At 53.5% G+C, this 25,188-nt stretch overlaps 2 protein-coding genes across 3 annotated transcripts in view; one reads left to right on the plus strand and one right to left on the minus strand.

The window, feature by feature from the left end:
• The window catches only part of Rasal1 (RAS protein activator like 1), a 28,375-nt gene extending 21,878 nt beyond the window's left edge, over window positions 1-6,497 (plus strand). Inside the window, exons 16-21 of the mRNA XM_051176555.1 lie at window positions 775-947; window positions 2,160-2,297; window positions 2,373-2,508; window positions 3,717-3,837; window positions 5,659-5,735; window positions 5,970-6,497. Coding sequence (XP_051032512.1) covers window positions 775-947; window positions 2,160-2,297; window positions 2,373-2,508; window positions 3,717-3,837; window positions 5,659-5,735; window positions 5,970-6,094 — 770 coding nt within the window. The 3' untranslated portion in view covers window positions 6,095-6,497. The remainder of the gene's footprint in view (window positions 1-774; window positions 948-2,159; window positions 2,298-2,372; window positions 2,509-3,716; window positions 3,838-5,658; window positions 5,736-5,969) is intronic.
• Window positions 6,498-7,371: 874 nt separating this feature from the next.
• The window catches only part of Dtx1 (deltex E3 ubiquitin ligase 1), a 29,881-nt gene continuing 12,064 nt past the window's right edge, over window positions 7,372-25,188 (minus strand). For both annotated transcript variants that reach the window (XM_051176556.1, XM_051176557.1), the window contains 8 exons: window positions 22,240-22,945; window positions 10,738-10,799; window positions 10,330-10,491; window positions 10,115-10,176; window positions 9,553-9,711; window positions 9,279-9,440; window positions 9,111-9,200; window positions 7,372-8,620 (listed from right to left, as the gene is read on the minus strand). In XM_051176556.1, coding sequence (XP_051032513.1) covers window positions 8,396-8,620; window positions 9,111-9,200; window positions 9,279-9,440; window positions 9,553-9,711; window positions 10,115-10,176; window positions 10,330-10,491; window positions 10,738-10,799; window positions 22,240-22,945 — 1,628 coding nt within the window. In that variant the 3' untranslated portion in view covers window positions 7,372-8,395. The remainder of the gene's footprint in view (window positions 8,621-9,110; window positions 9,201-9,278; window positions 9,441-9,552; window positions 9,712-10,114; window positions 10,177-10,329; window positions 10,492-10,737; window positions 10,800-22,239; window positions 22,946-25,188) is intronic.

Raw genomic sequence — 25,188 nt, forward strand, 5'->3', positions numbered from 1 at the left:
TCTTGTCTGAGATCTGTGGCCTCGGAGATACTGGCTTGGGGAAGAATGGCTTGTTTGGCTTCTGTGTGTGCACACAGAACAGCTAAAGGGCACCTTGGTGCAAGATGGAGACACTCTGGCTAGGATTCAGAGTACTAGTCTCGCCGTAAGAATGATCCAGGCAGTGAACAGTACGCGCAAAGGCCCTGGGGCGGGAACAGAGAGCAACAGAGAGACTATTGCAGAGGAGAGAAATAGGGGAAGAGAGCAGGATACTGGGCAGTTGTGGGAAAACTGGGGCTTGTGTTGGGAGTGGACCGCTGTCATGCGTCTCTGAAGCAGAGGACTTGGAGTAGAGGGCGCTTCCAAGTGGGAGACTCTGTCGCATAGGAGTAACCAGGGGCGATGGAGAGCCCGGGCTGTGGTGATCTTGGGTGGGATGAGCTGAGGCATATCTGCAGCCTGGAACTCTGAGTGGGCTTGAGGTTGCTAGCTGGGAACATTCCTGGATTAGCTGGATGCCCTCTGCTGGCCAGCTGCAGTATCACCTGCAGGTCCCTGGGCTTGGAGAAGGCTCTGGGTACTACTTTCCCCCTGCACCTTAGTTCCTTGCCTTAGTGGCTGGGACTCTGTGTGTGTGTGTGTGTGTGTGTGTGTGTGTGTGTGTGTGTGTGTGTGTGTAGGGATGGAGTCTGAGGTCATAGCCATGGCCTTCCTGCCCCTCAGGAGCAGACAGTGTAGCAGGGGCCAGAGGTCCAGACATAGCAGAGTCCCCCATCCTTTCTCTGTTTCCAGAGGCTGGGGGGCCAGCCTGTGCCCTGATCCAACCCTCCACAATTGTTCGGGAAGGTTTCCTGCTGAAGCGCAAGGAGGAGCCCGCAGGCCTGGCCACGCGCTTTGCCTTCAAGAAGCGCTACTTCCGCCTGAGTGGGCAGGACCTCTCCTATTCCAAGACTCCAGAGTGGCAGGTGGGACTCTGACCACAAGAAGATGTCATCAGGGTACTCAGGGGAAACTGAGGCCCAGGGTATGAGTTGGAAACCTCTCTCCAATATCATAGTGGCTAAGGCAACAAATTCTAAACTCACGGCTGGTTCCAAGCTTGGGGCCAACCTGGCCAGGGACAAGGACACTTGCTGTTACACTCTTGAACAGATACACATTTCACAGCCAGGCATTTTTTCCGGGTGTGGACACACAGGGGTGGGGGCCACAAGGTCTACACCAAGCATCATAGACATACGTGGGTTCTAACCCTTCTGCTGGCTATGTGCAGGTATCCAGACATCCAGGCAGCCACTCAACAACTCATTCATAGTGCACAAGCTTTCCCTGTGTGCCTGTGTGTGCTGGGCTCTGTCCTAGGCAGATGACACCACTGTCCTCCACCCTAACCAGCCCAAGGGAAACTAGGACTCGGCTTGTGGGAATGACTTGCATTTCATTGGCTGTCTGGGTTGCGAGGCTGGGTCCACAGACTGAATGACTTTGGCAGGGCCATTTACCTCCATGCCTCTGTTTTCTCATCTTCAAATTGGGGGTAAATAACAGGCCTAGTTTCAGAAGGTGGTCGTGGTTATTGAGTGAGCGGAGGAAATTAAGATTCTGAAAGCCACAAGCAATTGCAGCATAAGCTACTGTTGCCATGGCAAGGGTGGTGGTGGTGATGATGGTGATGCTGGTGATGACAGTGACGGTAGAGGTAACAATAGTGATGCTGGTGATGCTGAAGATGATGATGAAGATGGTGGTGGTAGCGGTGGTGATAATTGATTATGGTGATGGCGATGATGATGGTGGTGGTGGTGGTAATGGTGATTATGGTGATGATGGTTACAGTGATGATTGTAGGATGGTGGCCATATTGATGGTGCTGCTGCTGCTGCTACTGCTGGTGGGGATGATGGTGGTGGTGATGACTATGGTGATGGTGGTGTGTGTGATGAGGGGGATGGTGATTGTGGGATGGTGCTGGTGCTGATAATGGTGGCGGTGGTGATGGTGTCAGTGACGTTAATGTTGATAAAAGCAAACTCAGACCTAGAAAAATCGAGTCGCTCAGCTGCTGACAGAGCTGGACTGTGGGGAAGGCACAGCAGAGCTATTTGGAACTGAACACATGCCTTGGTGACCCCACCTGGTGCCACATCCAAAGGGGTGCTGCCTGTGGCTGCCCACAGGTTCACTCATCCATCCCAGTGTCCTGTGTTCGTGCCGTGGAGCGCGTGGATGAGGGTGCCTTCCAGCTACCACACGTCATGCAGGTGGTGACACAGGATGGCACCGGCGTGCCACACACCACCTACCTCCAGTGCAAGGTAAGGTGTCACCACCATCGGGGTGGGGACCGTGGCTCAGCCTCACCCACGCTCTGATTGCCTCTACTCTTGCAGAATGTGAATGACCTCAACCAATGGCTGTCAGCCCTGCGTAAAGCCAGTGCCCCCAACCAGGACAAGCTGACTGCCTGCCACCCTGGTGCCTTCCGCAGTGGACGCTGGACCTGCTGCCTCCAGGCTGAGCGCACAGGTGAGAGTGTGGAGTTTGCTGCAGGCTCTGCCCTCCCCATCTGCCAATCGGTAGAACCCCACCCTCACTTGGGTGTGTGTACCGTGTAACCAGGAGTAAGAGACTCAGTTTCTCGGTGCCTCAGTCTTCTCAACTGAGAAGTGGGGTTGAGGATAGCCCCTCGACTGGGAAGCGGGGTTGAGGATAGCCCTTACCTCCTTGGTTCTTTTAGCTGATCCTGAGTTGATAATACTCACAGCACTGTCCAGCACACAGTGCTAGCTACACACAAGTATTGTTTCCAATATTCACACCACGTGTACCAGCTGCCCAGAGCACACGGTCTGACTTGTTGAGGTTAGATGACAATGACGATGATGGTGAGGATAACAGGTTGCTATGCTGTTGCTGGGATGAATTTATGGCCCTGAGCGCTCTACCGCTGACACTGATTCCAGACTCATCCAGACAGTTATAATAGTGTTAGAAGGCGTTGGAGAGAGTGTCTGAGACCCAGCCCTAGGGTAGGGGTTGGGGAAGGCTGCCTGGAGGAGGTGTGGCTTTGAGTGGGTAGAGTTGAGTGGCGATGGTGAACCCGGATGTGCAAGCCTGAGCAAAGGGGGCTGAGGCAGGGTTAATGGGTCAATATGGTCTGTTTCATCTTCCCTTCTGTATCTGTGATAAAACACTGCCCAAAAGCAACTTAGAGGAAGAAAGATTAATGTGGCTTACATTTCTAGATCACGGTCCATCATTGAGGGAAGTCAGGGCGGGAATCGGAAGCAGAAACCATGGAGGAGCACTACTTCCTGGCTCACTAACAGCCTCACACTCAGCTAGGTTTCTTATACAGCCCAGGACCACCTGCCTAGGGGATGGTGCCACCCACAGTGGACTGGGCTCTCCGGCATCAATTAACGGTCAACACATTCTGCCACTGATAGGAACAGGGACTATTCTGCTATTTGTGACTCCCTTCTTAGATGACACTAGGCTGTGTCAAGTTGACAGTTAAAGCTGATCAGGGACAGGGCTCATGAGGCTGTAGCTTCTGAACCAGAGTGGCAGGGTGGAGGCTGGAACCCAGGCACGAGCTACAGGGGCACTTGGCTAAGTGGAGGAGGGAGAAACTTACACAGGATTTGGACAAACTGAAGGCAGGACATGATGCCAACTACGCCTGGAATGGCTTGGAGAGAGACTTTCTTGACAATATTGTGTACCCTCAGCTGCCGGCTGTAGCCGCACACACTCAGCCGTCACGCTGGGAGACTGGAGTGACCCATTGGACCCAGACGCAGAGGCCCAGATGGTGTATCGCCAGCTGCTCCTGGGACGGGACCAACTCAGGTGGGAGTCACTGCCTCACCCCATTGTGCAGCCTCTTTACATTCATTTAACCCTTAGAAAGTTCCCCTTCTCCAGGGTTTCATGTAGCCCAGGCTAGCCTTGAACTTGCTGTGTAGCAGATGACCTTAAACTTTTTTTTAATTTGCAATTTTAAAAATTTATTTATTTCATTTGCATTGGTATATTGCCATGGGAGTTGGGACCCCTGGAACTGGAGTTACAGACAGTTGTAGGCTGACATGTGGGTGCTGGGAATTGAACCTGGGTCCTCTGGAAGAGTAACAAGTGCTCTTAACTGCTGAGCTATCTCTCCAGCCACACTTCTGATCCTCCTGTTTGTGCTTGCTCAGCACTGGCCTTACAGGTGTGCACCACCATGCCTGGTTTAGCTGGCGTTAGGGACTCAGCCTCGAGCTCACATGTGGTGGGCAAACTCTCTACCAACTGAGCCCAGCCCATTGCCATTCCTTTCTTTCTCTGTGTGTTAGTGTTGGGGATAGAACTCCTGCATTCCACTGAGCTTCAGCCCAGCCCTATTTGCCCACCTTTTAGCACACTGGCCGGGCTTTTAGAGGTGCATGGGCCACCGTGGAGCCTCAGTGTCCAGGAAGTCAGGACTTGTAATGATCTGTAAGGCAGAATGGGTTTTCTTAGCTAAGGTTTCTATTGCAACCAAGGCAACATCTAAAACTGAGTGTTTAACTGGGGACTTAGGTTTCAGATGGTTAGGGTCCATGATGGTGGACCAAAGACAGGAGGCAGAGAGAGTTAATTAGGAACAGTTTGAATCTTTTGAAACCTCATAGCCCACCCCTAGTGATACACCTCCTTCAGCAAGGCCACACCTCCTGATCCTTCCCAAACAGTTCCCCCAATGGGGAGCCAAGTATTCAAGCAGATGAGTTGGTGTTATTCCTCATTCACTCCACCCCAGGGGCTCCAGAGGTTTGGAATCTCCCTGGTACCTTGGATACTCCCTCCCTCTTACTGGCTTAAGGAGCTCGGTTATTTAGTGACAGGTTTGTACTGAGCCACGATAGAGAAGGTTGTGTACTGGGGTTTAGATCCTGGCTGATTTAATGTCTGTATGAGGCTCAGCTGGTCATTTGACTTCTCTGTGCCTTGTAGAAAAGGAGGCGATAGGGCAATGGCTTCATAGTATTGTCCTAAGGTTAGGGGCTAATCCAGTAAAAGGACATCATATAGCTTCCCATATGTAGGAGCTGTAATTATGCTGTGTGAATTTAGGCAAGTTCCTTGATCACTGTGTATCTGTGGTTTACCTGAGAGCAGTGTTACTGGTAAGCAGCTTCCTCATGTAAGCTGGCTGTGTCGATAAGTGAATTTGTGTGTTTAAGGGCTTCTTGGTGTAGTGTCTGCTACTCTAGAATGTTTGTGGTAATGGAGTGGCAATGGTTGGGATGATGGTGGTGATGGTGGTGGTGATTATGATGGTGGTGGTGATTATGATGGTGGTGGTGGTGATGATGGTGGTGATTATGATGGTAGTGGTGGTGGTGGTGGTGGTGATGATGGTGGTGATGGTGGTGGTGATTATGATGGTGGTGGTGGTAATGGTGATGATGGTGGTGATTATGATGGTGGTGGTGGTAATGGTGATGATGGTGGTGATTATGATGGTGGTGATTATGATGGTGGTGGTGGTGGTGATGATGGTGGTGGTGGTGATGGTGATTATGATGGTCATGATGGTAGTGATGGTGATGAACCTGATTTCTCCTGCAAGCAGCAGAGAATCTTGGGTAAGAACAGCACTGTGCCTCAGAAACCAGCATTGTCCGCATTTCTCTCAACCCTCAGGCTGAAATTGCTAGAGGACTCCAGCCTGGACACAGCTCTGGAGGTGGGCCCTGGGAAGGACTTCGGTGCCATGGATGGTAAGGGAGAGGAGTTCCATTCTTGTCCCTTGCAAATGTGTGCTGCAGTTTGCCAAGCAAACCCCAATGTCCTCCTGTGTGACCTCTTGTTTCCAGTTCACCAATAGGACCCTTGTGCTAGTACTTTGAGGCTTATTTCTGCATAGGATAAAACTATAACTCCAGCAAGCCACCGGGGTCTGGTGACAGTCACCAGGAGCCCACTGAACCCCGTGGCCTGCTCTTTCCCTCCAGGGACCTGCACTGAGGCTCTGGCACAGCAGAGAGCTGCCACCACCCATTTGCTGCAGGTACTTGAAGATCTGGAGCAAGCCCATGAGGAGTTCCAGAAGCGGGGACAGGGGCAAGTGGCCCTCTAGGATGCTGGATGCTGAGGATGTGCCAAAGCCAGTTGAGGACAATGAGCCATGGGTCTCCATCAGTGCAGTCTGGCCCAGGCATCTTATTGAAGCTGCCCTCTTCACTGCTGTGGCCTGGAGCCTCCCAGGCAAAGCCTGGGCCTGTGAGCCCTGTGGCCAGCCAGGGTGTGGGAGCCTTTGGCAGGGTTCAGCTTTGTACTGACCAAACCTCACTTTCTTCTCTGAGCCCAGAGTCTCAGTATCACTGGATGCACCTCTTCTAGTATCTGTGGAGTCCATCTCAGCCTGAGCTGCTGGATACAGCTGTGCCTAGGTGTGCTTTCCTAGCTGTCTTAGAAAAGCACTAAACTGGCTTGGCCGAGAGCTTCCTGTGATTCCCGTGACCTCACAGATCTTCGCACCCCACCCTTAACTGGGGCCCCAACCTCTAGCTTCTGGAGCCAGGTTTTCTCAGAAGCCGGGGCTGGGAGCCCAGCATGCCAATTTGGAGCCTTGACGCTGGACACAAGCGCTTTCCCCCTCTTTGATCCTCAGTTTATTCTGTATAAAGTGATGAGTGAGTGTGATTAGCTGTGAAGTGTTCAAATAGGGCGCCCTAGCGGCCAGTGAGAAAATTCTTGGCTATATAAACACAGGTTACCAGGCCCTACCCGGCCACTGAATCCATTTGAGGGTTTTGGAGGCATATCTGAGTTCTGGAGCTCACAGGTCTGGACTGTGGGCTTGGGGTATGATTTAAGAGTGAGCCACAGAGGGCGAGACGTTTGGGAACACTCGGCTGGCAGAGCCGAAGAGCCTGTGGAGGGAGACCCCGGAGTTTGTCTAAGGGGAGCGCTGGAAACTCAAGTTCACCAGGCTGGATCAAGAGCGCCAGGGATGGTGCGGCGTTATCACACATGTGGCCAGCAGGGGTCGCCTGGAGCCGGAGCGTCATGTCCCACTGGCTTGGTACACCTGGGCGGCCAAAGACTGTTAGTAGGGAAGCTTTGCCTCCTGCTCCTAGTTTGGGGTAGGGTTGGCATCTGGTGGGTTGATATGGGATCTTCCACATCCTCCTGGAGGGCACACAGGGTTTCATCATCCTTGTGTGTGTGTGTGTGCTGTCACTTCCCATCCTTCCCTTGATGCTGCAAGACAGGATAGTATCAGAGCCCACCCACTGCTGCTTCCGCTGCCCAGGGCAGTGGCTTTAGTTACCATTGTCTCCTAAGCTGTCTCTTCCCCAGTGTTCCCTGGAAGCAGTCACCCAGCACCCTCTTGGCAGAAAAAGGCCTGACAAGGAGAAAGACCATTTATTTCTCCACCCACAGTGGGACTGGTAGAATTTTTTTTTTTTTTCCAAAAGAGCAATCGCTGGCGTCCCTTTAAAGCTTGGCTGACTTCCATCACAGCAGCCAATCCTCAGAGGCGGAGCTGGTGAGTTGCCTGGGCAACAGGCCTCTGGTTGGCCTGAGACGATCAGCCGCCCACTGCCCACTTCCAAGGAGCATAGAAGTTAACACTTTGCCTCCTGCTCTTTCAATGTGTGGGCCTAAACGGCTTCTTCCCTCTCTCCTGAAGCCAGAAGCTACAGCTCTTGGGTCTCAATGTCCGAAGCGGTTTAGTGAAGGGGAGACGCCGGTACAGAGGCAAGAACAATGCCTTTGCTTGGAATAGACAGAGGTCTAGAGATGGGCACAGGAGGAAGGTTAGGGTCCCAGAAAGATAAATAGACACAAGCACAAAATAAGAGCCTCGTCCCCAGCGGCCTGCAAGAAGCTACTCTGTAACCGGGGTTTCTACCGAAATGGTTGGCAGTGCCCAGTGGGCGGGTAGCGGAGCTGACATGGGTTAAGGGGGTGAGACATGGGGCCAGACTGACCCCTGGAAACCTTAGACACCCCGCTCCCTCAGTGCTTGACCCAAGTCCTGGGAAGGGGACGAGCCTATACAGATGTGATGGAGACACAGTTGGAATCCACATGATATGTCAATGGGAGCCTTTCTGTCTCTTTCCCCCCTCAAACTGGGGGAAGTCAGAGGCACGTGAGTGTACGTGCGTGAGAGCGCGTGCGTGCAACAGGACACTTGTGTGTGGCGTGAAGGGCAAAGCTCCATCTTTTCCTTAGGGAGGTCGCCCTCTCTGGCCATCCGATCTCTGCTGCCCTTGCTGGGAGCCACAGGTTGGAGCCAGCTGGCCTGGTGTTCTCGGGTCACCCCTACAGCCACCAGCCAGATCCCCTTAGCGCTTCTGGCTCCTCCCGCCTGGTGGAGGGAGGCATGTGCCTGGCTAGGGGCAAAGCAAGAGGGAAGGCGGGCAACTCAGGCCTTGGCCATGGACTCAGAGACACCCTGGGCGGTGAGCTCAGCCAGCACGTTGTCTAGGTAGCTGGCATCGGGGTAGCCGTGGCCAGTGAGGTTGGAACCAAACTCCGTCTTGTGGTGGATCTCATTCCACACCACCGTGTCCGATTCGCCCGTGGTATTGGATGTTCCAATGGTGAAGATGAGTCTGCGTTCCCAGGCGGTGATGAGCAACCTCAGCACCTGGGGGGGGGGGGTTGGGAGGGAACGTTACAGGCAGCCTGGGCCTCAGCCTTCTCGACTACCATCGACTACATAAAGGTCTGTTTCTTTTGGGCCTTGTCATCACTACAGATGAGGCTTAGACCCCACTCTTTGCACTAAACAGCTCCTTCGTGAATTAGTTCCCTCGATTAAAGATCTGGAGGTCTCACAGGGAAATCGAAGGCGCTCTAGCTTCTTTGCATAAGCAGTAAGTGAAAAATCAGACAGCCTAAGTGATGGAGCTGCTTGGGCTCTGTGGCTGTGCACACATTCCTTGCCCTCTCTGAGGTTTTCTTTAGCTGGTGAATGAGATGAAGTAGGGAGGGGACCTGCTATTGAGCACAGTGGCCTGGGAAGGAATGACACAGCAGGGACCGTGAACGGGGAGGTGGGGGGGGGGCTGCAGGCCTAGGAGATGGTGGCTGGGGGTCCTGCCCTCATTCATTGTTGAGAGCCAGTAGGCACCAACCTTCCGGCCCTTCTCATTGTTGGGTAGGTAGCAGTGTCGAGGGAAGCCCCTGGCGGTGAACTTCTTCCCTGGGTTGGGGTGTTCAGGGCCCTGTGGGGACAGCAGGAGCGTTCAGGTCAGAGTATCTGGAATGGTCAGAGGGTTGGGACTGTGGTCTGCGGGGCTCACCTGGATGCCTGTGGGGATGTCATAGACAATGCGGATGGTCTGGGTGTCTGCAAAGCCAGGCAGCGAGTGTGGGATGACATGAAACTCCATCTTCCCTGGTGGCTGTGTCCCTGTCTTCTCCCCGTAGATGGCTTTGCAGGTGGGGCACTGCAGGCTGCCATCCTGTGAAGGGGGTGCTGGTGAGAGGCCCCTACAGTCTCACCTGCTCCCCACCCACTGCCCAACTCACTGCCTGGCCCCCACCCACTGCACGGCAGCCCACCTTGTGGCCCACCTTGTTGCCATTGGAGTACATGGCCACCAGGCAGAGCAGGTGGTACATGTGGCCACAGCGGCCCAGGCGGCCCACAAGCTCGGGCCGCACACTCTTGTTCCGGAGTACACCCTCATAGCCAGATGCTGTGACCAGCCGCTCCATGCAGATGGTACAGTCCTGGAGGGCCAGGGAGAGACACTGAGCATGGGGAGGGCCATGAGGAGGGACCCAGAGGATGAAGCCATGGGAAAGGCTATGGTGGGGTGGTGCAGAAGATGGGTAGAGGGCACCTGAGGATGAGGGTCATGAGGAAGGCCACTGAGGGACACTGAAGATGGGAAACCTTGGCTCTGACTGCTCCCCAGACAGCCCCCGAGCAGAGTTTAACTCCCCAAAGCAAAACCCTGAGTGGAAAACGTGGCGTAAAACCATCCACCACAAAGACAGGCAGGTGTGATGCTATTAAACTTAAGCTCCTCCCCTGGGGGGGCTTGGTAAGGAAAGTGACACCAGGATGGGCAGGAGAGGCCGGCAGGGAGGAGCTGGTCCAGGGAGCTGAGGCCCCACTTGATTGGCTCACCTCATCAGGTGGGTTTTTCACCTTTTGCATGTACCTTCGAACCACATCCTCGGGATTCTTACCTGCAGAGATTGGGGAAACATGTCTCAGGACGGCTGGGGTGGAGTCAAGTGCTGGGAAGTGGCAGGAAAGGAGGGGTGAAGGCCGAGCCAAGGGCAAGCAGAGGCAGGTGTCTGCTGGGTCCTAAGAGTGTTGGGAGGTCACATGGGACCTACTTTTCTTGAGGTGCTTTTTCTTGGTCTTGCGGCACACGCCGGGCACTCCGGGCACGGGCTTCACATCACTCTTGCTCACAGGGGGCGGGTGCAGGATGGGTTTGGGGGCTCGTGTCAGGCACACTGGCAGCCCGGCAGCACACAGCAGAATCCCAGTCATCCCTGGGAGGGGTGGGAGTGTAGTGATGAGGGGCGTGGTCGTGACAAGCCACACCCTCCCTTCATGCTTGGTGAATGCCAAAGAGAATGGAGGGCGGAGGTCCAGACTCTGACCCTGCAAGAGCTCCACCCCAAGTTGCAATCAAGGTAACCCAATGGGAAGGGCGGCTCTTGGGCCCAGCTACCAGTTCACCAAAGGAGCGGGGATCATGAGGCTGGTGGGCGGGGCTTCACTGGGTTGGGTCTTACCTGCCAGCGCTGGGTGGACAGGGCCAGTGCCATTCAAGTTCTTCACGGGGAGCGCAGGAACTCTGTGGGGATGAGAAGTGATCCCAGCTGGACTCCAGCCCCAACACTCCAGCAAAGAGCCTGGCTTGCTTTTACCTCAGGCTTCCTCCTGGCACACCCCACCTCCTCTGCCTCTCTGTCGTCTGGATGAGCCACCAGGAAACCCTATCCCATCTCGAGCTCCTCTCAGCGATGCAGTACAGTCAGAGGCCTCTAATGGAAACACCCTTAGGCCTAGTTCTGACTTGCGTTTTTTAGACATGCTCTCCATGTAGCCCAGGCTCTCCTGCCTTCACCTCTCATGTGCTGAGGTTACAAGTGTGTTCTACCATATCCAGTTTTACGTGGTGCTGGGATTGAACCAGGAGCTTCATGGTGAGGCAAGCACGCTACCAAATGAACCACATCCGAAGCTCAATCTCCTCTTCACCTTACAGATGGCCTCTTCCACCAGAGAGCATCTGGGCTCCAGTTCCCTCTCCTTCTCTGGCCTGAAACCCAACTGTCAGCGAGTTACCTTCTAAGGTTTGTTCTATAGAGCACCGGTTCCTGCAAAACACTTGGAAGAATTCAGGACACATGTAAGTTGGGAAATATTAGTCTGTCTCTCACTCCAAGATTCCCAACTTATCTGAGCACACTAGAGGCTGATAAGTCCTGACACCAGGACTCACACAGTCCCTTCTTCAGAGAAAGAGCCCCTGGAAAAAGTATTTTTCGCCTTTTGGGGTCAACCATAGTTGCTTTTGTTTCTTAGTTCAGCCACTAATTAGCTTGTGACACACGGCACAACATGTCACCCTTTGTACCAGTTTGTCTATCTGTGGAATGGGCATGATGTGGTACCTGCTTTGTATTTGCTGAGAGGAACACAAACCCTGGTAGCTAAGGGACACTCTGAAAGCATCACTATTATCACTATCACCACCATCACTATCACCACCGCCGCCATTGCTATCACCTCCACCACCACCATCAACCTCATCACCATCACCACCACCACTATTATCACCATACCAATTTCACCACCATCACACCATCAGCACCACCACCACTACCATCACCATTATCTCTACCATCACCATTATCACCGTTAACCTCATCACCATCATCACCGTTAACCTCATCACCATCATCACCATCACCATCACCATCACCGTTAACCTCATCACCATCACCATCACCGTTAACCTCATCACCATCACCGTTAACCTCATCACCATCATCACCGTTAACCTCATCACCATCACCACCACCACTATTATCACCATACCAATTTCACCACCATCACACCATCGGCACCACCACCACTACCATCACCATTATCTCTACCATCACCATCATCACCGTTAACCTCATCACCATCATCACCGTTAACCTCATCACCATTAACCTCATCACCATCATCACCGTTAACCTCATCACCATCATCACCGTTAACCTCATCACCATCACCGTTAACCTCATCACCATCACCGTTAACCTCATCACCATCACCGTTAACCTCATCACCATCACCGTTAACCTCATCACCATCACCGTTAACCTCATCACCATCATCACCGTTAACCTCATCACCATCACCATCACCGTTAACCTCATCACCATCATCACCGTTAACCTCATCACCATCACCGTTAACCTCATCACCATCACCGTTAACCTCATCACCATCATCACCGTTAACCTCATCACCATCACCGTTAACCTCATCACCATCATCACCGTTAACCTCATCACCATCTTCACCACCATCACCGCCACCATCATCAATACCATCACCACTAGGCCCATCTTTGGGGAAGTGGCTGAGACAATGTAAAGGCATTAGCATTGTCCCCATGGGAGGAGGGAAAGGGGAAGAGGGATGGATGCTCCGAGTCCTGAGGTATATGATCAGTGGAAGTGGGATGGAGGCACCGAGCCTCAGTTTCCCTGCATGTAATGAGGAGTCTTGTGAAAATTCAAGCGCTTCACCTTCTGCAGTATGGTAGGACCCAAAATGGGAGGGGCTGAGCACCCATGTGACCTGCCTCAGGCTTTGTCACCACCCTCCAAGACCTTCCTGGAGGACAGCACCACTGTTAATTGTTGCTCTTCATACTTATGGGCAGCAGAGAGGTGGTCATGGTTCCCAGCCTTCCTTCCCATTTATCTACAAACACTGCATGTGGACACACCAGTTGAGGTCCTTCCCTCATCTCTGCCTTCCCACTTCCCTTTCTTTTCTGCCTCATGAGAACTCCCCTCTTCTTATTCAGAACAGTGTGTGATATGGGCAGGGAGGAAAATATTTAGCATACACACCACTATCCACTTGTCTCCTACCAGTGACAGGCACGACTAATCCATCACAGTTCTCTGAAGTTTAAAGAATCTATAACAGCTCTCCAGTCAGCCTCTATCAATTAGGATAGCAATCAGATTGCTACCTTAATACATGATGCCCAAAGTCTGGTCCAAAAGATCTCCCATCTTGTTGAGTCTCTTTCTCTGAGAGATGGGCAGAGAAGCCCCATGAAAAGGATTCTTGAGATCTTGGCCACACTTATATTTCAAGAAAAGCTTTGAAAACATCTCTCTCTGTCTCTGTCTCTCTCTCTGAGGCCTGGGTTCCTGGGAAGAGAGCTGTGTGGGGTCTGATGGTGCAGCATCTCTATGTCATAAGGGACAGTCCCAGGGTGGCACACACCCTCTTGCAGTCTACACTCTGCCTGAGAGAACCTTCTGCAGCACAGTTCCCATGCCGCCAAGCGTGAGAGCTTTGAGGGGTGGCCCTTTTGATGTGGGAGACACCGCTTCCTCCCAGGCATCGAGAATATCTCCCTGGACAAGCGCTGCTGCCGGGCCTCCAGTAAAGGAGGGGGGAGTCTTTACTGCCGCCCTGACTTCTTGAGGCTTAGGTTGGCAGAGGGTCTGAGGACAGGCTTTCCCAGGACCTGCCTGACGACTGTTCCCATCCCTGGTCTTCTGGCATGTGTCCTCTGCCATCCATCCTGCTGAGGCTAGCCCTTTGCACAGAGAAACAGCTGGCGATCTGAGAGGGCCTCTGCTGTACCCTGAACCTCATTTCCTGTGCGTGCACCTTTTTGCACACTCTACACCAGCCCCGCTGATCTCCTCACTCATGCAAGGCTCATTCCCACCCTGCGACCTTTGCACCAACTAACCCTTTTCTTGGGCAGCTCTTCCTGAGATGTCTCTTGCACCCTCCCTCAAAGGTCTCTGATTCAAGGCTGTCCTCCTAGACAGCCCGTGTCTCCCAAGCTTACTGTTTTCTTGGCATTAGCATGGATGTAAGAAGTTTCCACGGACTCCTCCCATGGCCAGCCCTGTGCTGTCTGGCCTCTGCCTCTGTGCTCCCCACACACCCAACCTCTCCCTTCCCACTCGATGGCTTCTCTAATGTTTAGATCCAGTCCCTTTTCTGGCCTTTGCATGTCTGTGCCTTCCCCACCTATATCCCCAACTAGGTCCCTCAAGAGGGGGGGGGGAGCAGAAAGGATGTCCACCTGGCATGTGGTAGATGCTCAACATCTGCCTGCCTGCCTGCGGGGCGAGTGTGGGAAAACAGGGTGGGCACTGATTTGTTCTATGCACAGGGTCGGAGCACACCATCCCTGGGCGTTCTCCCACCATGTCTTAGGGAAGTCACAAGGCAGGCATTCAGGGACACTTTCTGCAGCCTCCAAGCTGTGTTCATGCTGAAGTGAGAGCACTCGGGAGGCCTCCTGAAGAACAGCACACACCTGCCTTCTCTGCAGGGCAGGGTCCACAGCCAGGCTTCCTGGAAGCCTACACTGACCCAGGTTCTAGTCCCATGGCTCAGAGGCTGAGGCCAGAAACTGATGGGTGGAGCAAGTCATCTCCCTCCTCAGCCCAAGTGGGAAGAGGCCCATGTAGTCCCTTTCTCCACCATTCTCCACATCTGTCCTTCGAACACAGGCTCTACTCCTTTTTTATCCACAAGGGACACAGTTCATCTCTTATTGAGGGTCTGGGCATTTTCCATCTTGTTTTCTAGTTGTGCGGTTCAACTCTTATCTGGTCTGCCAGATATCTAGCTCTGGGAACCACCCAACCCTGTGACCCAAGGGCTTGGAATAACAAAACAAACTCCCAGGACTGAACAGATAAGAAACTAGCTCACTACCTCTGGGGTCTCTTGGTTATCATTAGAAACAAGGGTTTCAATCCAGATGTTCCACCCAATCTCCTAAACAAGATTGGACCAGATGTCAGATAAATAACATGCATACCACTATCACCAAATTTGCACCCATGGCAGACATCATCAATCAATCCCAGCACTCCTTCCCACACAGCTAAGATGTTAACTTGAGAATCACCCTCAATACCATACTCTAGGAAGTCTGTACTTCCAGGGCAAGGACACATGTGAGATGGTCGGTCATGGACCCTGCACCTAACAGCATGATGAAGTTCAAAGAGAGGAAATGACATCACTTTGGCCCCCAAACTGGCCGGTGATGCTCTTGGAATTTCTGGGTCCAACTCTGGGCTCACCTGGCTGGGTTAGCCAAGATTGTGGGGTTTTGTTGATCTGAGACCTACAGAGCCAGGTAAAGCCTCAGAGCTGGACTGCAGAGCTAGCTCAGGGGATCTACAAGGGACCTCATGATATGTCCATCGGAGCGAGTCACCACCTTTGGGAACAAGAGCCCCAGCAATGCCCCCGTAGGCCTACTGAGTCTCTCCATCTTTGCCTTGTCCCAGAAGGCCCAGGTTTGCCAAGCTCCCTGATGGTAGTTTCCATGTCCCTGAGCCTCAGACCTTCTGGGGATGCCTAACATGTACCCAGCAGCCCCTGGGGAACCCTTAAAGGCTCTGGCCTCAGTGCAGGTGGACAGGACAGGGAAGAAGAGAAACCATGCCATCTAGGGAGAGGCAAATCTCCCGCTCTCCCCTTCCCCCTCTCAAGAAGTTCCTTTGGGGATTCAGAGATAATCTTGTCACCTGCTGCCTTTTAGTTCCTGCTCTCAAGGTCACCTGAGGCCAACCCCTGCACACCCCATCTGTGGAGACAAGGCAAGGCCTCGGAGATGGAGCCTGAGCTCTGGGGTCCACCATCAGTGGTCTGGGCGCCCTATGTTCCCATCGTCATCCATGACAGCCAGGTCTGACCATCTGCAGGCCTCAGTTTCCCCTTTGCCAAATGACTCCTTTCCCCTGTCTACCTCTCAGGTTGCACATGCACTCCATAACTTGGAGCCCTGGCTGGCATTCGGATTTCTCTCCAGAATCCTGGGGCTCAGCCCTGCTTTCAAAGATTAATTTTGTGTGTGTATATGTTCTCTCTCCGGGTGGGGGGTGAGGTGGGGGTGGGGGGAGGAGCCCAGGTAGGGGAGGGCCTGCTGGTTGCTGTTCCCACGGTCCTGAGGAGCACACAGAGCAAACAGTGGCTTGGCTTCCCAGGGAGAGGGCAGGAAGTGCTTCAGGTGGGGGCTGGTTGGGGTGGCTTTGGGTTTGACCTTGTGGTGAGGTGATGACCCTGTCTCATCACAGCTACCCTGGCCAGGAAAGGGGGATGGGTGGGAAGCTAAGGCCCCTCCCTTCCCTGGTTTAGGCTCCAGCAAAACTTGGGGCCATAAAACATTTTAGAGCCATTTAAACAAAAAGACCTAGAGAGAGACACTGGCAGACACAAAGTCACAAGAGATAAAACATAAACAAGGGTTGGGTGGTGTGGCTCAGTGGGTAGAGCGCTTGTTTAGCATTCATGACATCCTGGGTTTGACTCCTGCATAAACCTGGCACGGTTGCACACTTCTGTAAATCCAGCATTAGAGAGGGCAGGAGATGGAAGGACCTGAGCAGTTCAAGTTTCTCTTCAGCTACCTAGTGAGTTCAAGGCCAGCCTGTGCTATATGAGACCCTGTCTTTAAAATATATATATATATATATATATATATATATATATATATATTTTTTTTTTTTTTTCAAATCACCTCCCCCCATATACAACCAGGCACACCTGTCCACAACTGAAGGCTTCTAGCACTGGATTAAGCTGGTTAAAGCAAACTAGGTCCCACAGCCTGTACACACTCCATCCTCTCTAGCTACTCAGGCCTGGCCACATCAGATCAGTTCCTGCCTCAGGGCCTTTGCACAGTCAGTTCGTGCTGTCTGGAAAGTGTGTCCCTACCTGCCTTCCAGGCATGCTGCCACGCCTGCCCCCAGTCTCAGTGTCAAGCCTGTCACATTCTGCACACCTCAGCCCCTCGAATGCTGGGTTATAACTGTGTGCCACCATGCTTCTCGCTTCTGTTTCTCCCTAACCCCACTTATTATTTTGTGTATATGCATGGGTGCACATGTGCCTCGAAATGCATGGGAAGGTCAGAAGACAAGTTCTGGGAGTCGGTTCTCTCCTACTACATGGCTCCCAAGGTCGTCAGGCTTAGGCAGCAAGTACCTTTACCTGCTGAGCCATCTTGTTGGTCCCCTGTTGTGAAATGTTACTTTAACTGCGTGGAGCTGTGTTACTTTTGTTTATGCCCTGGAATGTTACTTTAACTGTGTGAAGCTGTGTTACTTTTGTTTATGCCCTGGAATGTTACTTTAACTGTGTGAAGCTGTGTTACTTTTGTTTATGCCCTGGAATGTTACTTTAACTGTGTGAAGCTGTGTTACTTTTGTTTATGCCCTGGAATGTTACTTTAACTGTGTGAAGCTGTGTTACTTTTGTTTATGCCCTGGAATGTTACTTTAACTGTGTGAAGCTGTGTTACTTTTGTTTATGCCCTGGAATGTTACTTTAACTGTGTGAAGCTGTGTTACTTTTGTTTATGTTGCATTTGTTTAACCATGTAAGGATGTGTGTTTAATTATGTAAAGATGTGTTGCATCTGTTTCATTTGCCTGCCTAAGGCACCTGATTGTTCTAATAAAGAGCTGAATGGCTGATAGCTAGGCAAAGAGGGATAGGCAGAGCTGGTGAGCAGAGAGGATAGGAGGAGGAATCTAGAAAGAGAAGAGAGAGGAGGAGAGAGACATTCCCTGGGAAAGAGACTAGGCAGCCACCAGACAGACAAGTAAGATATACAGAAAGAAAAGTAAAAAGCCCTGAAGCAAAAGGTAAAGAGAAACAGGCTACTTTAAGTTAAAAGAGCTAGTCAGAAAGGAGCCTAAGCTAGGCTGAGCATTCAAAACTAATAATAAGTCTCTGTGTCATTATCTAGGACTGGTTAGTGGCCCAAAAGAAAAAGCCTAGTACAGCACACACACCCCTTTTTTGAGATAGGGGCTTGCTATGTAACTCAAGATAGCCTCAAACTCCCAGCAATGCTCCTGCCTCAGCTTCTAGAGTGTGTGGATTAAAGGTGTGCACCACCACGCCTGGCTCTAGCTGGCTTCTTTAATCTCAACTTTCTCCTTGCCCAAAAGCAACTTTTAAAGTTACACCCTTTAAAAATAATGCAGTAAGATAAAATGTCACTCTCCTCTTTCTGTGGTTCCTCTGCAGCACTCAGACTACCTTCTAGCATAGTCTAGGATCCGTTTCTTTTGGGTTCGGTTTGCCTTGATGAAGCTGTAAACTCCTGGATGTCAGGGACTGGCCTGCTGTGTCCCAGGATCCCCCTAGGGTGCCTGCTATACAATGGTTCTTTAAAAATGTGGAGTTGATAGACATAAGTCATGCTGGGGAGCTGGAGAAGATGCCCAGTTAACACCATCAAGGCAGAGACAGTGATTACAGAAATACTCATGAGGAGAATCGCGGGAAGTAAACCAGTCTTCAGCCACAGGGAGTCACTGAGGGCCTGCATTCAGGAAAAGACCTGCTAAGACCTAGGTGTTCAAACAGCGCCTGCCTGGTGCCTGCTACCTGTTCAGTTGGCAGTGTTGTAAAGGCTAACAGGGACAGGGGAGCAGGGTGCAGCCTGGGAAACATGGGGGTGCCACGTGCTAGACAATGGCTTGTACTATGTCAATCCTATTCTCACACTTTGCAAAAACCAAAGACCAGAGAGAGCAATGGGTTCTCCTAGGTCACACAGCGAGAGAGAAAGTTGAAGCTGAGTCCCAGCATGGCCTCTGTTGCTACATCTTCTCTCTTGGGCTCTATTTTCCGGGGGTGGGGGAACAACATCCCACATACCCTGGCCAACTTAGGTTCAAAGTGTATGACCCAAGTGGGTGTCATGGTCTTTCGGAGCCTCGGTTTTGCCCTCCGAGAAGCAGCGGCAATAGGAGCTGTGGCTATGGGTTTCTCTGATGGAGATGGGCAATGCGGTAGAGTATGGGATGGGACAGGGGACCTGGGGTGTGCTCTGTAAACTGAAACAGCCCCGCTGCTGTCCCCATGTGGGCTGGAAAGTCTGACTCGGTTCCTCTGCTCTGCAGCTGTGTTTCACAGGGATGGACACTGACCTCCCATAAGACAGGGCGGATCTTCCCACCCTGTGTATCCCCCAGGACCACCCTGCCAGCTGGCTTCTGGCCCCAGCACAGGGATAGTGGAAAAAAAACCCTAGCCTATCCCCACTGGCTGTGTGACTCTGGGCAGGTTGATTCCCCGACTCTGGGCCTCCGTCCTGGTCCCCCTCCAGTGATATGTGAATTCCCTCACAGATCAAGGAGTCCTTGGCCCTCTCTGCACACTGATCACACCTGACAGGTGTGAAGACTTCATCCAGCGGTCAGCCCTGCACAGGTGGAGGGTGGGACTCTGTGCCAGGTGGGGAAAAGGAGGCTGAAGAGGTGAAAATATCCCTGGAGAGGCTGAGAGGAAAAGGAGATCTGAGAGATGTGGAGGGAGACACAGACCCCAGGACCTAAGTGCCTACGTGCTGGATCCTGGAATCCCAGAACAGTCGAGGCCAGCAAGGGCCCAACCCAACGTGGCTGTGCCTTGTCCTCCCAAGAGGAGGCAGTCTGGACTCAGGCCCACCCAGAGAGAAGGCAACACAAGGACACACAGAGTCTGAGGGGTGGGGCCTAGGGGAGAGCCAACCCCACCCTGTCCTCCATCTTGAGTTTCTAGACTCAGAAGCTCAGGATTCGAATTCTGCAGCTTAAGCCCTTTGGGCAGATGGGTGAAGGAAAAGACTCAGAAGCAAGGGCTGTGAGGGGGCTTGGGGAGCAGGCCGGGGTTGGTGGGTGGGTGGGAGCTGCCTGGTCCACGGAGACACCCACAACTCTTGTCTAGTTCACAACATGACAGGGCCAGGGATTGGTGGCCCCTCCCTCCCCATCCCTCTCCCCTGGGTCCCACCCATACCTCATATGAGCCTGGGGTGTATTTCTTGGGGTTCCTTGGAGAGGGAGGATTGGGGGCCTTGACAGATTTGTCAGGCAGGAGAGGGGGGTCTGCATGGCAGAGTGGGACATGAGTGGGATGTGTCTAATGATCAATAGCCTCTACCCTCTCGAGCTCAAACAACACTCTAGGGCTCCCAGCTGCTGGCAACACCAACACCAAGCTCTCTTGAGGCTCCCCAACTTGGCTCTAAACCCCCATTTAGACAACTGCTCTACCCATTCTATTAGGGAGGCGTTGCCTCTGTATGGTTTCTAGAACCTTCTAGATTTGTTCAGCCTCCACTCCTGTGCACCTGCAATGCCATCCTGGGATGCCCTTCCTCCTGCTAGGTACGGGACACCCCAGCCCCTCCCTTAACACACCATGTCCTCTGAAATCCCTAGAAACAGACTCCTCTCATGTGGTCTGTCCTGACTACCCACCCCCTCTGGCCCATGTGCCACCACCTACCCAGACCTCCCCTCTCCTCCCAGGACTGTGCTCACTGACTCCCTTGATGGCTGTGTATCTCCTGTGTGTGCATCCTCAGAACTCAGTCCTCCCAGGCCAGATCAACTTTGTGAGCTCACACCCATGGCACACTCATGGAGAACGAACACTCGGCAGGAAAAGCTGAGTGACTTGTGTAGTGTGTCCCAAAGGAGTGGCTCGCAGCACTGTCCTCACTGACCCGTGAAGAGTGTGCAGAAATGGGGCCTGTGACATGACTCAGAGTGTCTGCTGCCAAACCTGATGACCTGAGGGCCATGCTGGGGGTCAGCACAGTAGGAGAGAACTGATTGCCACAATTGTCTTTCTTCTGATCTACACATACATCCTGTGGTGTGTGTGCATGCGTGCGTGCCCATGTGCCCATGTGATGGAGTGTGTAAGCACGTGCACACACCACCCAATATATGTGATCTCGAAATACAGAGAACACTGTGTGTGTGTGTGATCTATATGTACTCTTCTCTGCTGGTGCCTGCAAAGGCCAGCAGAGGGCACTGGATCTCTTGGAGCAACATATGGTTTTAGCCACCATGTGGGTTTTGGGAACTGAACTTGGGTCCTCTAGAAGAACCTTCAGCCTTCTCCAGCCACACCCCCCCCAAAAAAAACCCCTGAAGCTCACTGGCTGATGGATCTGCTCAGCATGGAAGAGTGAGCCCCGGATTCTATCAGTCCCCTTCACCCCCCCAGAACTGGACACTGCTGTACCTGGTTTATAGGTGGGTGCTGGGATGGGATGTCCACATGCTCACACCCCAATACTTCTGTGACCTAGGGCACTAAGCCTGTGATTTCCAAACTGAGTTCTGGCCCTCAGTCTTCAGTGAGGTGTTAATGGGAAGACTGGGTGGTAGAAGCCCCCCCCCCCCGCCTCCTCTCCCAGAAAAAGGGCAACTTTTGTTGAAGCAAGAGACTGGTTCCCTCTGGCCAGCCTCCATGTCAGGTCACTTGAGTCCTTGGAACCCAGTTTGGAAAGTGACATTAAGAACCCAAAGGGACTGCGATGTTTCTTTCGAGAAACTTGTTTTTACCCCTAAGGTAGCAGTGGCCTGGAGCAGAAGAGACAGCTATGTTCCCAAAAACTTCTTTCAGAAAGGCAAGCTGGCTCAGATGGTAAAGGGGGCTTGCCACAAAGCCTGCTACCCTGAGTTCGATTCCCCACCCCACAGTAAATGGCAAAACTTCCATCATTGGATCTGTAGGTGTGGGCTGAACACCTCCTTTCCTGGGTGATGGACAGAAGGTATCTCTTTTATAGCCTCTGGAATTGTCTTGGGGAGGGTGTCACAAACTAACACTGAGAAAGTGGGGCAAATAATAAACCCTGAGCTGGGAAGATGGCTCAGTGGTCAAGTGCGAGCCACAAAATGATGAAGACTTAGTTCCATGGCTTGGGAAGGTAGGTGTGTGTGTGTGTGTGTGTGTGTGTGTGTGTGTGTGTGTGTGTGTGTGTGTGTGAATAGACAGACAATGATAGTCATGGTCCCCATTTAGTTAGATGGTGAGCTGGTCCCTGCCTCATGGGGTCCCGCTGTCCAGCTTGGTAGCATGCTCCACTATAAAGCAAGTCGAGAGGGGTAGCCCGCACCTAATCTTTTTCACCCTAGCCTTGGCCTTGGCCGGCAATGGCCCCTGGGTAGCTTCTTGCTGGGGGTGGCCCTGGAAGGGGGGGGACGTCTTACCCAGGCGGGATAGAGGCGCGTGCGCTGACGCTGGTGGCTCGCTGGGGTCCAGGGCGGCTGAGGTTATTCTGGCCCGGGGTGGGCGCTCCGTTGGGGGCGCTAGGACTCCGCGGGGGAACTCCTGGAGGTGGCGCGGCGGGCTCTGTGGGGACGGCGGCAGGGGCGGCCCAGAGCGCGGCCCCGGCGAAGGTGGCACTGGGGCGCACAGCGAGCGCACCCGGAGGCCCTCCTGGTGGTAGCGGCGGAGGGGGCGGCGGGGGCGCTGGAGGAGCGGCTGGCGCAAGGGGCGCCTTGCGGCGCTGGGAGGCCAGGATGGCGTTGGAGGCGGCGCGCGTGCTGTTGACCAGCAGGCACTGCTGACACGAACAGGGCTGACCCGAGCTGGCTCCCACGGGCCAGGACTGCGACTTGGGGATGGAACCGACGGTGAGCGGGTAAGCCAGGTCCAGGCGACGGCGCAAGCGGCGGCGGCGGCGCGTCTGGCGGTTCATCTGGGACATGCTGTTGAAGTAGATGAGGTAGCAGAAGCCGAGCGATGAGAGGTCGAGCCACGGGTGCTGCTTCTCGTACGCGTTCTGGATGGTGATGCAGATGTCCATGTCGTAGGCCGTCCACGCACCGCCGTCGTTTTCCCACTCCCACACGATGCCCTTGCCCGGCGCTGACGACGGGTCGTAGAAGTTGCGTCGCACTGGCCGCATGGTGCCTGCGCTCAGAAGGGAGAGGGGTTGTCAGCACAGACCCCCAAGGGGACCTTCAGGGCCAGGAAGGGGATCTGTGCAGACAGGAGGGTCAAGGCATGGGGACTAGGCCGATAAGACGGTTCAGCAGGTAAAGGTGCTTGCCACCAAGCCTGACAGTAAGATTTCAATCCAATCCCATGGTGGAAGGAGAGAATCGGCTCCTTCAGGCTGTGATCTGTCCTCCAGAAAACTAATAAATAAAAGCAATAGAATCGTAAAAGGCACGGAGGGGCTGGGGAGAGGCAGGCAGAGGCCCCGGCAACGTGTGGGTTACAGGGACACGAAGCCGGCATAGAGTCAAGGGGAAAAGGAGCAAGGGGTGGACCCCGGAGAGCCAGCCACCCTCTGCAGGGTCAAGGCAGGTCCTGAAGGGCCTGCTCATCACAGGGCGAGGGGAACATTAAGGGTGGGTGGTGGCCACACAGAGAGCAGGGCCCACCTGCCCTGGGCTCCCAGGGTGCCAGCAGCCAGAGCATTTGGTGGGTTTCTCCGTTCACACCACAGCCCACTGGATTCCACGCCGGTTTACTCATTCTGCCACACGTTCACTCATCCCTGGCTTCATTCATTAATTCACGTATCCCTCACTTCATTAATTCACTCATCCCTTGCTTCAGTCATTCAGCCACACCTTCTCCTTTTCATTCACACCTCTATGTACCCTTTCTCCTCCCTCCCCTGGCTTTTCCTTCTCTCTCCCTCCCTCCCTCTCTCTGCCCTCCCCACCTCTGTTCCAGCCCTGGGTAAACAGGTGCTGAGTATATGCTGTGAGAGTGGACAGTGTGTTCAGGCGACCCACACACACACACACACCCCAGAGCTCTGCGGTGTCCCGGCCTGCGGTTCACCAGGGCTATGGCTCCTCCTTCTTTGCTCTGCACTGGCTGAGGCTCTCTACCTTGTGCCTGAAAGCCACCCTCTTGAGGAAACTGAGGGAACCAGTGATGGACAGTGCAGGCCTCAGGGCTGCCCGGCCCAGGTGCCACAGCACAGAAATGACTGTCCCAGGCTCTCAAGGCCACGCCTGTAGAAAGGCTGCCACCTGCTGCAAAGCTGTTGAAGTCCCCCAGGCCTCCCCAGGCCTCTGTGGCCCTGGTGACAGTTAATACAGATCTGGCTCAACAGGGCCTGGCACTCATGACTTAGAAGTTAATCCTCTGGGCTTGTCTGGGAGGGAGTTTCTGAAGCAGGCTGGTAGAGGTGGGGAGGCCCACCTTGGCTGTGGTGGCACCATTCCTGTGGGCTGGGGTCCTGGACTGCATCAAGAGGAGATGGTGAGCTGAGCAAGGGCTTTGGTCTCTCTCTGCTTGACGCCACATGACCAGCCGCCTCAGGCGCCCGCTGCCATGCCTTCTGGCCATGACAGACTGTACCCCCCGAACTGTGAGTCAAAATCAAAATTAAGTCTTGCTTTTTGTCATGGCAACGAGACAAAGAATGAATATGCCTGCCTCATCTCGACAGTGGTGGGGAGCTCCCTGGCCCACCGTGTCCGGTGCCTGCTGGAAGGATTCAAGAGTAGTCTTCAGCGAACCCCGGGAGGGATTTGGAGCAGACAGCCCTCATCTCAAATTGCCAGGTCAAGACTATCCAGTCATGTAACCACATTCAGATGACTTCCTCTGTCAGCCTTGGTTTCTCTTCAGGGCAATGGGCCAGGCGGGCAGAGATGCTGAGGCTGCGGGGCAGGCCCTGCCTGCCTTCACTCTGATGACATTAGTTCCCCGTCTCTCCTGAGAGGCCTGTGGGCACCAAGTTGTCTCTCTGACGGCTCTGTTGCCCGATTCTCAGCTGCTCTAAGCCACTGTGCCTCCCGTGCTTGGCTCACAGCAGTAGACCCTGGTCCCCACCTGGCAGCCAGGGCAGCCAATCTAGGCTGTATCACACCCACCCTCATAGAGCTCTCTGGTCTCCCTGCTGCAACCTAACCACCCCAAGCCCTGTGTGCCCTCAGGGCCTTTGCACTGGCTGTTTCCTCCGCCTAGATTATGACTTGGTCACCCTTAGACTTCTTTAATCCAGGTCTGTTTGGATGTCACTGGTTAGGAAGCCCCGCCCCCCAACTTGGCTTCTGAGTGATTTATTCTATCGCTGCCTTGTTCCCCACTTCCTGGTAGCTGCTCATTCTGGTCATGACTGGTTCTTTCCTACCTCCACCTGTCAGCTCAGTCCCACAGGGGGCCCTCTGCTTAGCTCTCCAGCTCCT

This window comes from Phodopus roborovskii, unplaced genomic scaffold, assembly GCF_943737965.1.
Source record: "Phodopus roborovskii unplaced genomic scaffold, PHOROB, whole genome shotgun sequence".
Classification (NCBI taxonomy): domain Eukaryota; kingdom Metazoa; phylum Chordata; class Mammalia; order Rodentia; family Cricetidae; genus Phodopus; species Phodopus roborovskii.